This window comes from Protobothrops mucrosquamatus, unplaced genomic scaffold (genome assembly GCF_001527695.2).
Source record: "Protobothrops mucrosquamatus isolate PMUCROS unplaced genomic scaffold, P.Mucros_1.0 scaffold30, whole genome shotgun sequence".
NCBI classification, from domain to species: Eukaryota; Metazoa; Chordata; class Lepidosauria; order Squamata; family Viperidae; genus Protobothrops; species Protobothrops mucrosquamatus.
In genome coordinates this window covers 1,183,489-1,196,384 of record NW_015386414.1, presented here as the reverse complement: position 1 = coordinate 1,196,384, position 12,896 = coordinate 1,183,489, and the positions used below count along the sequence as shown (strand labels likewise).

Sequence of the window (12,896 nt, the reverse complement as noted above, 5' to 3'; positions counted from 1 at the left end):
ACTAATAGATTCTCTTCTTACAATGTTGGGGTATTGAAATATCCTTTCCTTGGTCCTGTGATTTCATTCCTGAGATGGTGGTTGATTCCTTCAGCTCTTGTGGCTGAGCATTTCAACTATTCTATTTCTGGGAAGTGGATTGAGTACATGCCCCAGGTGTTCATGGCCACCATGGGTTTGTCCCAGGGCAAAACTGGCTCAATTTATACAAGTGGCAAAATAGTAGATCTGGTTTTTTACCTTTCGACAGTTGGTTTACAATCTGAAATTAAAGGATTTTTTTTTCACTTCTTTGTCACGATCCGGTCATTTTCTGGTCACTCTGAGGTGAATTGACACCTCCAATATCTGCAAGAAGGAAAGATCAATTAGGGTGATCCACTTCAGGCAACTTATGGATCTGGTTGATTTCCAGCAAGCACTTGAGGAGTTAATAAAATGATCTGACAAGCAATTCTACAGCATTTATTGTGAACTACTTAAATGCGGCATTGGCTAGGATGCTGGATGTCATAAGTATAATGATGACGTTCAGTTTTCTATCCCTATACTGGGCTCAACAGGAGATCCAAGTGCCTGGAGGTTGGCAGGGGCTGGATCATTTGAAATATGCTAAAGTTGAACCTTGAAAGATGGAGCAGTTGTTTGTTCAGAAATTGCCTGATTCTTTGGAAATTCCATATTTCCTCCAGATAGGATTGCCCTGTTCCAGATTGCCCTGTTCTGGAAGGAACAAGTCTGGGATCTAAGAGAATTCTTGGAATCATAGTTTCTGCAGCAGAAGGAAACTACGATTATGAGAACTTTCGCCCAGCTTCAACTGGTGCATTATTTTTAGAACTTGATCTAAAAGGATGGGGGAGTCATTCACTCTTTCATCATGTTATGTAAGGACTACTGCAGAGTACTCCACTTGGAGCTGGCTCTGAAAACTATTCAGAAACTTCAAGTGGCTCATAATGCAGAATGCTATGTGCTCCCCAGCAGAGACCCCCTGAGCAGGGTGATAGCTCTTCAGTGGCTGAATAGTGGGTCAGTATAAGTTCCTAGTATAATTTAAAAAGCTGATTATAACCTAGAAAACCCTTTGTGGCTTGGGTCCTAGTTACCTTGGAGACTGTCTGCTTCAAATAGAATCTGGCTCCCCTACAAATTTGAGTCAGCAAAGTATGCTGTCTGATCGCCTCTCCACTTCTATAGAGCTAAAGGGGGGGGGGGTCAGAAAATATGCCTTTTTTGTTTCTCCACCAGTGTGGTGGTATACCCTACCCCCCCCCAAGGTAAAGATAATCCTTTTTATCAAGTAAATGAATACTATTTCACTGGACTTTTGCATCTTAAGATATTAAGGGTACTTCTATTGCATTTTTCTTGGCTGTATTATTTTACTGCAGTTTTTTAAAATTGTTTTTTATGTATAGGAAGCAGCCTAGAGTTATATGACTGGGGTGGAATAGAAATGATCTAAAATATAGAAATAAAATTGTAGTGCAAGATTAGAACTACATTTGTGAATTATGACCAACACGTAGAAGCAGAACCTGTCATTTTTTTTTAAAAAAAATGGTTATTTAGTTATTTACTGCTATTTACTGATTTGGAGATAACAATAAATTATAATTTTTAGAAACCAAAAAGTTACTATTTACTTTCATGAAAGAAGAAGAATAAATTGGCTAGTTTGAGCACAAAGACTTTTTAAAATGTAGCTATTCATTCCAATACATGAAAGAAAGAAAAATAAAGAACAGAGCATGGTTTTCTTTTTTGAGGGAGACAGTTTTGTATGGTGCTTTGAAGATACCAGGGTAGAAAGTAGGAGGCTGTGAGTTCTAATCCTGCCTCAGGCCTGTAGCCAGCTTTGTGATCTTGGGCCAGCTGCTCTCTCCCAGCCCTACAAATAAGGCAATGGCAAACCACTTCCCAAAACCTTACTGAGGAAAATGTAAGCACCATAAAACAAAACAAAACAAAACAAAACAACCACCGTCATGGGATGAAATGCATAACATAAACATAAAGGAATTTTTAAGTTAAATTTGATAAAACACATATTTTGGAATGAAGTAACAGAGAAATTATTTAAATTCTGATTTGAAATTCTACAGCCAAGTATAGTACTGGTAGTATTGAGTAATATTAGGAGTACAAATAGAGGATTCAGTGTCAGGATAGAAAGATCTTGGCTATAGACCAGGAGTCTCCAAACTTGGCAACTTTAAGACCTGTGGACTTCAACTCTCAGAATTCTATGCTGACTCCCAGAAGCTATGCTGATTAAGGAATTCTGGGAGTTAAAGTCCACAAGTCTTAAAGTTGCCAAGTTTGGAGATCCCTGCTATAGACTATCTGCCCACCCGCTCCCCTTGATGAGAAATAAAAGTCCTTACTTAGAACAGACATCCGATTCCGCTCAGTCGTAGGAGCCAACATACTGCCCACGATGCTTACTCTTTGTGTCATTTATTCCCTAAATTAATTTCTTCTTTAGGAAAGGATATCCCATTCTCTTGGTAATGAGAAAGGAAATATGTGATCCTTGCATTCTGTTTGTGGCTGTGGCTGAACTTAAGACTAACGAGATGATGAACTTGTATAGAAGATCCATGGCAACCCAGTCTTTGACGAAGAATAGTTGTGGTTATATCCCAACGGAAAGAATAACAATGGTTTGAGCGAAGAGCATATGAGCCCATTACTTTAAACAACATTATCTTGGTCTAGCAGGCTATTTGTGACATTTCAAACAACGGCACTTCTGGACAGAGGCAACAGCTGTAAGTGCCTCTTGCATATTCTTATCCATAGCAACCTAAACCATTAGCTGTCACCTTTGTGCCTTGAAGCAAGATTTTCTGAACTTCAAAGCTTCCAAACGTGCAGCCTCCTTGCTAACATCAGTAAGGCAGACACTCAGTCTGCCTGGCTCTGTTGGATTATGGGATTTGCCCTCCTTATTCACAGTTTGAGATTTATTTATTTTTTTTACTGTCTTCTGAAAGCAAACGGCAGCACTGCGTACATGGAGGAGGAGAAGCGTCTCTAGACTTCGAGGCAATCATTAGATAATCACCTCTCATTATTAAACTTTAATTTAAATTGTGTATTGAAAAGAACAAACAAACTCGTATCAAAGGAGCCTCTGGCATTTTTCAGCACTTGATTAAATTTGAGGGTGTGGGGAGGTTGAGAGCCGTGTAGATTCTTTGACTTATTTCCTCTGAGTTTCCATCTTCTGATTTCTCTCATTGCTGCAAGGAAATAATATGAATTATTGCTAAAGACTAGATCTTTCTTTTCAGATGGCTTAAACTAGAAATACAAATTCAAGAAGACTCTTTGCTGGTTGCCCCCCATAAAGTGCCCCAAATTTATTCCTCAATGTTTCCCTTTCTTATTAATTTTTCATCAGCATGTTCATACATTTTCATACTTAATTCTTCAAGTTTTCCAACTCTGGGTTCTTATGTGTAATATGTATCTTGTCCATCCTACTGTCAATTACTTAGAAAACTGTCCCTATATATTTAATTGCAATACATCATATAACTTGCTAACTCTGAAGTTCAGGGGCTGGAAATAGAGATTCAGAAGTATTTCTAGTAGAAAATGATTTATGTAACATTAGTATTTGAACAAGTTATATATTCCTTTCCTACCGTTGATATTCCAAAAAGAAGCTTAAATTCTTTGTTTTACATTTCCATCTTCTCTTACTTTGATGGGAAATGCTTGAAAGGGGAAGAGGGGAAAAGTTGTAGAGCTCATCATTACAATTTCACAGAATTCAAAGAATAATCACACAGGCAATTGGCCTGGTAGGGTATTTGAATTTGAAAAATCAAAGGTAGAGGTGGGTGAAAATTGCCCCAAATAATTGCCCATTGGTATAAAGCTACTTCAGAGTGATGCAACAAAGCAGTATGACAATACTAGCCAGTTTAATATAATTCTGCATGAAAGATCATTTTCTCACCTAGAGTTTAGCTGCTTCAGAATGATTCTGTTACCCAGTCTGAATTAATACTAGGATAACTTTATATAGATATAGGGATATTATATTAGGTAGACCTGTAATAGTGTACAGTGATTATAAGAGATTATAAACTTCCTCCCTCCCTCCCTTCCCCTTCAGTGTAAATACTATGGGATAATCCAATCTGAAGGAAAATGGTCAGCTTCTTTCTCAGGGATCAGAATCTTCTTATCCCAGGAAATATATTTGTCCAATTTATATATTAGGTACCTTGCAACCTAACTGCAATGTGTACAACACAGCTTACAAAATAAAACATCCAATTCCGTATCCATATAACCTATTCATAAAATTCAACACCAGTTTCCAACAAAGGTTAGTGTGAACCTTTTCAAGCGATCCAGTTTGAAAAGATAAATACAAAGGTATATAAAAAACAAAGTAGTTAAAAACCAAATGAAAGTAGCAAAAACGGGAATTACAAAACCTTGTTAAAGACAGCCACCCGCTGGAATCTATTATTTTTCCCTTGTATAGGACCATTAGAAAGGCTCTTTGCTGTTGCTTGTCAGCTTTACAAGCCTCAGTAGCAAGTCAACAGATATGACATCAGCAGGTTCATGAGGTTGAGCCTCAAAGCATCCAAGCACAGGTTCCTTCTTTGAAATTGGATCTGGAAATATTCTGACGATCGGGGAGTCTGGTACAAAACTGATTCATCCCTTTAGCTTCATCCAAGATGCAAGAGGCCACATTTTACCTTAATTAAAATGTCTGAAACATTTTCAGAGATAGCCTCTTTGTGTGTGACAAATACTGTATACATTGCTGAAATGTAGTTCTTTTTTCTCCAGATAGGGATAGATTTGATTTGATTTTGATTTTATTAAATTTATACCCCACCCTTCTCCCGGAGGACTCAGGGCGGCTTACAGCCAGTTTAAAACAATGATATAATACAATACAAAATGGACCAACCTAGTTGGTAAAGACAGTTGCTGAATTACGCTTACCCATGCAACACCGAATTAAGAAACTCATCTAAAATACAGAGTTGACCATGTAATCTTATCAAAGATCACTTGAATCCCATATCCAAACTTTTCCCACCCACAATCTTGCCTGGATAAATTTTTGCTTCTTCTCCCACCTCCCACCTCGCCATCCATCCATCCCTAGACTGCCTTCAGACAGCTACTCAAGAGTTTCATACCCTGCCTGGAATCAGGAAGTAGAAAATGGAATTATCTTCTACATGTTGATCCTACAGTAGCTCAGAACTCCCAAGCGACTTTTCTCCTTTAATTGCGAAGGAAGCTTGCATTATCCCAAATAAAAATGTGAATTATCCAAAAAAAGTCAAGTCTGCAGCAGATGACAACAGATCTTACACACTGTATTCTTTGACCCCTTTGTGATTTTTTTTGTTCTAGCAGCAGAATTTTAAATGATTTTTTATAATTAAAGTGTAATAAGTGAAAATGGCAAGTGAATAATAAAAGTGTATGGGAAAGTAGGCCATGCTGTCACAACAGAGACAAAAGAGAGTTGCTGTAGCTTATCGAGATGTGTAAGATTATAGTTGGCTTGGCTATGTATCTCTTGGTAAGATAAGATAAGATAAGATAAGATAAGATAAGATAAGATAAGATAAGATAAGATAAGATAAGATAAGATAAGATAAGATAACCTTTATTGTCATTTTTATACTGTGGGCACAATGGCACACATCAAAAATGAAATTTAGTTGCCCGCTCTCAAAGTGAAACATATACATGACACACACCTAAACATACTATGAACAACATATGTATAGACCCACATCCCTACATATATATATATGTATGTAGTATACTGTTCATCATCTCCCTTTTTCCTCCCCCTCTCTCATTCTCTCCCATGTTCTTCTCTTTTTATTAAGGTACATGATCACATCCCTAGACCGAACACACGCCGGCTTCTACCGCTGCATTGTGCGCAATCGCATGGGGGCCCTGCTGCAAAGACAGACTGAAGTTCAAGTGGCATGTAAGTGCTGATGAGTCCTATTCCTCCAATGGTTTAGGAATGCAAAAGGCATCCTTCTATAACAAAGACAGCTTACAAGTCAAAAGGGCGGCCAAGATTGTCATGTTGCCTGAATTAATGTTTGGACCACTTGTTAAAAATGGGATAATGAGATTAGGATTTTAAAAGGCTTAAAAGGTGCAGTGCACATTATGGAAGACCTCTCCAGAGTGGAAGGAGTACTTCAAGCAAAAAGGAGAAAATTAACTAAGGGGCAAAGCTGTATGGAAGAGCATGTCACAGAATACCAAAGGAAGTTATAGTTGATTAGTTAAACAAGGACTTTGATTCTGTGAGTCTGAAAACACAAAAGAACCATTCCTAAGACAATGCAGGATAAAGGGATCTCTTCAACTGCAATTTGTGTTCCCTATTTAGGGGTTTGCCTTTTATTATTACATTCATGTATTTTGTTATTTTATACTATGAACCTTTGGACAGCTTAGAAATGCAGTCACTTGCCCCAAGTTGTTTTGCCAAGTTAATCACGAGATTGCTGTGGATTTCCTTCTGACTGCAAGCAGCCCCCTTTCTGCACTTTATATTGTCTTCCCCATCAAAGTCAGGAAATTTTGCTAATTTCAACAATAAATTAGGTAAGATGGCCATGGTACTTTATGGTACCTTTAAGATTTCTTATTTTTTTAAAAAAATCAACCAGGATTTATCCTTGGTCACTGACAGAACAGCCAATCAGGTTTTAACAATTAAGCAAAGTTTGGATGATCCTTAATAAGCAAAGTTAAGTAAGAAATTACTGGGGGCTCAGTTGAGCCCTGCAAAATGGAATTTGCACCAACAACTGGAAAAGAAAAGTAGGCAAACTGAAATTAACAGAAAATCTCTTTCTTAACAGTGTGAGTTATGAACTATATGAAAAGAACGCCATCAAACCAGGACTTCTTTCACCTTTTTCAGATCGAGATTAGAGGAACGTTTAAAGGACATCGCTCAGTCAACTGCAAAATTTTAGATATCGGAATCATGAAAGGAAATTCTATAACTGTGCTCTATATATTAGAAGTCACCTTCCAGGCTTTATCACAATTTATTAATCCTCTGTCAACAATAAGCTGACCTTTGATAGCTGTGCCAAATCATAGAACCTCAAATCACAAAGGCAATGTCTGCTTCTTCCATGCTGAGAGATTACACTCAAATGTCTTTTTTTTTTTCATTGGTTGCTTCTCTTTTTAAAGCTCTTTCAGATTGCACATCATTATTTGCAAAATTTCAATGGCAAGTGAGACCTGAATTTTTCTATTTTCACGTAATAGTTTTGACCTTTGGTCCCTTAAGATTACTGTGAGGAAGAAAGCTTTTGGGGGTTTGAGGGTCATCAGAAGATCTGGAAGCTGGATGGCTAAGAGAGCATAAAGGGGCTGAAATAGCTGTGGGAACCAGTCAGCAGGTTAAGGGATAGGTTAGCATTATAACAACCTGGGCAACTTGACGATGTGTGGACGATGGCTGGCTGGGGAATTCTAGGAGTTGAAGTCCACACATTGTCAAGTTGCCCAGGTTGAGAAACGCTGTTACAACACATTTCATTAAAGTTTGTGGAAATCCAGTTTGAGAAGCTCTTTTGTTGAAATGTTAAATCCTTTGGATAATTTTTAACAAAAGCAAGCCTTTCTCCACCACAACGCTTTCTGGAAGGCAGGGAAAGTAAACAGCATTTATAACAATTACAACACCATTGCCTGTCGCAGGGATAAGCTGCCCGTATAAATCAGATCTAGTCTCTCCAACATGCAGGGAAGAAGGCTGAAACATTAATGACCAAGCTTCAGCCGGCAGGAGAATCTGGATTAGGTCAATGGCACCTAGGGCAATTAACTGGGGGATCTTACACCTTGCCACTGCAGAGTATACTCTCTGGGAAGTAAGAAGGGAGGGATTTTATCTGGGATAAGAAGTAATTTGGAGGACCACACTTCGGAATATAGGAATATTTATAAGTTTTAACACAGCCTTCTGATATAGGTAGTCCTCGTTTTACGACCACAATTGAGCCCAAAATTTCTGTTGCTAAGCAAGACATTTGTTAAGTGAGTTTTGCCCCATTTTACGACCTTTCTTGCCACAGTTAAGTGAATCACTGCAGTTGTTAAGTTAGTAACACGGTTGTTAAGTGAATCTGGGTTCCACATTCACTTTGCTTGTCAGAAGGTTGCAAAAGGGGATCACATGATCCCGGGACATGGCAACCATCATAAATATGAATCAGTTGCCAAGCACCTGAATTTTTGATTATGTGACCATGGGGATGCTACAACAGCCGTAAGTGTGAAAAACAGTCATAAGTCACTTTTTTTGAGTGTCTTGGTAACTTTGAACAGTCACTAAATGATTGTAAGTCGAGGACTATCTGTAACCTAGGTATCTAGATATGTTAGCTCTGCAACACACACACAGCCAACTTACTATCTTACATCCTAAAAGGGACTCTTATGGGATTGTAGGTTCAGGATTTCTAGCAGCCTCCTGCAAGTTTCCAAAAATCTCAAGCAAAATATGAGGAATTGAATTGCAACGTATCTACTGAGCAACAGTTTGGAAAGGGATGGTTTAATCTAGCTACACCAGAAATCTTAGATATGACTTGTGTGGGTAACCTATAAGGCATCTGCATATTGCTGAATTACAGCTCTCAGCACCCCACTAGTACAGCTAATGATGAAGAATGACTGGAGTTGGAGTCCAGCTGTATATGAAGAATCACAATCCTTGAACTAGGAATAACAGAATAACAGAATTGGAAGGGACCTTAGAGGTCTTTTAGTCCAACCCCCTGCTGGAGACCCTGTACCATTTCAGACAAGTGGTTGTACAATCTCTTCTTAAAAACACCCTGTGATCAAGCACCCACAACTTCTGAAGGCAAGGTGTTCCACTGCTTGTTTTCACGGTCAGGAAATTTCTCCTTAGAAGAAGCAGGTGCAATGTAACATTCAAGAAACAGATGTAATACAGCATTCAGTTGTGGGGAAGAAAGGGGGGAACTTCCACCCTAATTCTTCTCAGCACAATGGAACTTCTGTTCATAAATAACTTGGGGGATGGAGGACTGTACAGGGGGTAGTTCTACATTTATTTACTTTCATAGCTTAATAATCTTAAGTTTTCAAAGGGTCAAAACTAGTCCTAATATTAGGCAGAGCAAAGGAAACATTTTAGACGGTTGATTTTGTTGATTTTTCCTTTTATTCTAAAAGGACAGCAACTTTTAGCTTGTCAGATTTGTTATGGAAAGCCTAGCTGGTGAGGTGGTAAAGGCATCACTCTAGAAACTGGGAGACTCTAAGTTCTAATCCTATCTTAGACACAACACCATCTGGATAATGTGGGGCCACTCACTTTATTTAGCCCTTTCAAAAATGTTGACAAGAAAACTGTAGAGACCTGTCCATACAATGCACCAGGAGTCAAGACGGAGTCAAAAATATACAAAAAAAAAATTACAGCTGTATTCATGGTTTTTTTTTTCTTGAGGCAGTAAGATAGCTTAGCTCAGTGATGGCGAACCTTTTAGAGACCGAGTGTCCAAACTGCAACCCAAAACCCACTTATGCATCGTCAGGTGCCAGGTGGGTGTGGCCCATTGGATGGGTGTGGCCAATTGGGTGGGCATGGCTGCAGTGATAGCAGACTGGGTGGGACTTAAAAGTTCAATCAATCAATTCCAACTTTGCAAGATCTTTTTTTTTCCGCGAGAAGTTGAAATTGACTGATTGAACCTTTTTTTTTTTTTTTTTTTTGCACACGGCAGCGGAGGCCTAAAGCGAAAAGGTTTTATGAAACCCAGCTGAAGGCCTAGGACTGGGGCGACGGTGCGCGTGCCCACAGAGAGAGCTCTGAGTGCCGCCTCTGGCACTCGTGCCATAGGTTCGCCACCATTGGCTTAGCTGGTCTTAGGTAGGCATTCAAGGAAAGCATGGCATCAGGCTATACTGTGTTTCCCCGAAAGTAAGACTTACCCCGAAAATAAGCCCTAACTTGATTTTTGAGGGTGGGCCTAATATAAGCCCTACCCCCAAAATAAAATCAAGCTAGGGTGGGGGGGGTGGAGCTGCCCCACGCATCCCGCACCCACTTACCAGACCTCCTATGAATCAACACCTGCCTCTCCTCGCCAGCCCACTTCTGCAGTGTCCCCTGGCCTGCATTTTGCTGTCAGAGGCCTTTCTAGAAGGCCTCTGCAACCGAGAACCAAGTTATGGATTCAACCCATAGTTCATTTCTTGGTTGCAGAAGTCATGTGGAAAGGCCTTTGATGGCAAAATGCAGACCGGAGCTCCATTCTCGGCTGAAGAATGAAGCTGCTCCTTTGGCCACAGAAGAAGTGGGTGGGCTGGGCGGGGCTGTCGGTGCCGCTGCCGTGAGGTAAGTGGAAAAGACACCCACTCACCCCAAAATAAGACCTGGTGCCTCTTTTGGAGGCAAAAAAAAAAAAAGATCCGGTCTTATTTTCGGGGAAACACCGGTATGAGAAGCCGCCTTTTTACAGCAAAAGGCTTGGACTGGCAGTATCTGTCAAATCAACATGGTTTGAGGGCCTTAGAAGCTCAGAGATGAAGACTTGCTGAGGCAGAAGAAGAAAATTCAAGAAAGCAACAATGAAAACAGAATAGGCATTTTAATTCAAGCTTCAGGCTTGGTTGTTTGCGGGCCTCTGAGACTTTCTATGTTCTTATGCAATAGAGCCCAGCTGTGCGTGCAAAGAGGGATGTCATGCAACTAAGTCTAGCAAAATAATCTCTCCTGAGGAGGACTAGGCATTAGTGAAAGATCAGATGCTGGAGAGCTTCCCAACTGATAAAAATACTGCTAAGAATTCCATTCTTGCTATGGCAGTGATGTCACAGTGACGTTACTTCTATCTTGTTTCCTCCTCTTTTTTCTGTCCTGGTTACCCCTCTGTCATTTTTTTTTTTTTGGCCTGTATCTGCAAGAGTTTATGTTGTTAGCAATTCAGAATCCTGAGTCAGAGTTCCAGTAAGGTATCAGGAGGATTCTGAATCAGAAAAAAAAGGCAGAACTAATGTATGAGGAATTAACATTCATTGATACACTTCAATATTAAGAAGATAAAGAACCAAAGCCTGCCATCTTCTGACAATGTATGCCTCTATCATAGTGAGTTGCTGCTGCACTGTTATGCTACAGATATGGAATGGCAGAATCAATTTCCTTATTGTGGCATTTACTCTCCTTTGTGTACTTAGTTACTTGCAGCTATAAGCAGTTGATTGAAGAAAAGGCTACTATCTCTCTGGTGCATGTGGTTTTGTTTTTTAAGGGCTGTTCTGCCACAGCTTCAAGCTTCATAATGAAGTCGAATGTGTGTGAAGCCTGAAGTTGATATCTCCAAAGATACCTCCTTAACTTCCCTCTGATGGTCCTTACTAGATGTAGTCCCAAATTGGGAATCACCCTAAGTGGACTTAGTGCTTCATCAGCGTTCTTCAAATGAAGATCTATGAGCCAATGATCTCTGCCACAAAAGAAAATTAAAATAAAGAGAACCTGTGGAAAGTGTTGGCTGGGGGTGGGGGGAAAGGGCATCTTATGGCTTTTAGTTTGGAAATGTGCTGCAAAGACTCAAGATTTAGTGTGCCAATTTTCAGGACTCCTTGCCTTTCTGTCAGGGAGAACGATCTTTTTCCCCTTCCCGCAATTGGGAAAAGGAAATAATTGCTGTCAAAAGATTGGGAAAAAGCAGCTCTGTGAGCATCTCCTAACCTTAAGTTCATAAATCAGTTTCCACAAACTGGGGAAAAGTGTTACAAACATTAAAAAGAGCCTTAAGAAACTAGTGTTCCTGGGGCCTCAGCCAAGCAAGGATCTGGGGGTGAGGGGTTGCTTTCACTTTCACCCTTAGCCTGGATCAGAGGCGTAGCGTGGGGGGTGCAGGGGGGGCCGGCCGCACCGGGTGCAACATCTGGGGGGGCGCGCTCGCACTCGCAGCTCTCTGCCCCTGCCTGGCTCACTCACTCTCTCTGCAGTGCTGGCTGTGCGAATCCGATCCGAGCCGCCGGGTCGCCGACGCCGCCCACTGTGGAGGGGGGGGTGCCTTGCCCCGGGTGCTGACAACCCACGCTACGCCACTGGCCTGGACTAAACCCAGCTCTTAGGGAGCCTGCCTTAAAATCCCGTTCTGTTGTTCCACTTTGCCATTTTGCCATTGTCCCCTCCCCAAAGCAGCCCCTTCTCCAAAGGTTGATGGCAAATCAGGCAGCTAATAGGAAATTAATCAGGCAGCTGTGGATGCTGCTAATGGCCAAGTCGTTAAAAAGAGATTCTTTACACGTTTTTAATTACAGCAATTAAATCAAGTCAATAAAATGTCTCCCCCACCCCCACCCCCACCTCCCATTTTGCCATTAGTACTATTATTATTAAAGGTGCTATAAATTTCCTACCCACAAACAGCTGCGCCATGAGGAGGCCCTGACCTCCATCTCTTCAGCGACAAGGTTGCGGTTTACATTGTGCGAGGAGAAGAAAGGCTCCCCGCTGTAGATACCCATGTCTGAAAGCGATTTGGCCATTTTTAGGGGTCAGCGAGAATGGGCACACAAGAGGTACGATTCACAACAAATGTCTACCAGCAGTAGAGGAGAATGCTCTGAATGTGGAAGAACAAAGCTTTGTTTGCTGGGTCTGTGTGTGAAAGAGAGTTTGTTAACCACAGGTCAGTGCCAGTGTAAAGCATGTGAAACATTCATTTGTGTGGCTTTTGCTCTAAAGTATCTGGAGAGGCACCTTAATAACTGCGTTTTAAAGAGGTTTGCTCCCCCACTGCAGCTTTTGGCCATTTCTTGCGATACAATTTTTTTCCCCCAAGAAG

At 40.6% G+C, this 12,896-nt stretch overlaps 1 protein-coding gene across 1 annotated transcript in view; it reads left to right on the top strand.

Moving 5' to 3' along the window:
* The first annotated feature begins 5,961 nt into the window (after positions 1–5,961).
* The window catches only part of SDK2 (sidekick cell adhesion molecule 2), a 95,331-nt gene continuing 88,396 nt past the window's right edge, over positions 5,962–12,896 (top strand). The window contains exon 1 of the mRNA XM_029283163.1: positions 5,962–6,004. Within this exon, the coding sequence (XP_029138996.1) occupies positions 5,962–6,004 (43 nt within the window). The remainder of the gene's footprint in view (positions 6,005–12,896) is intronic.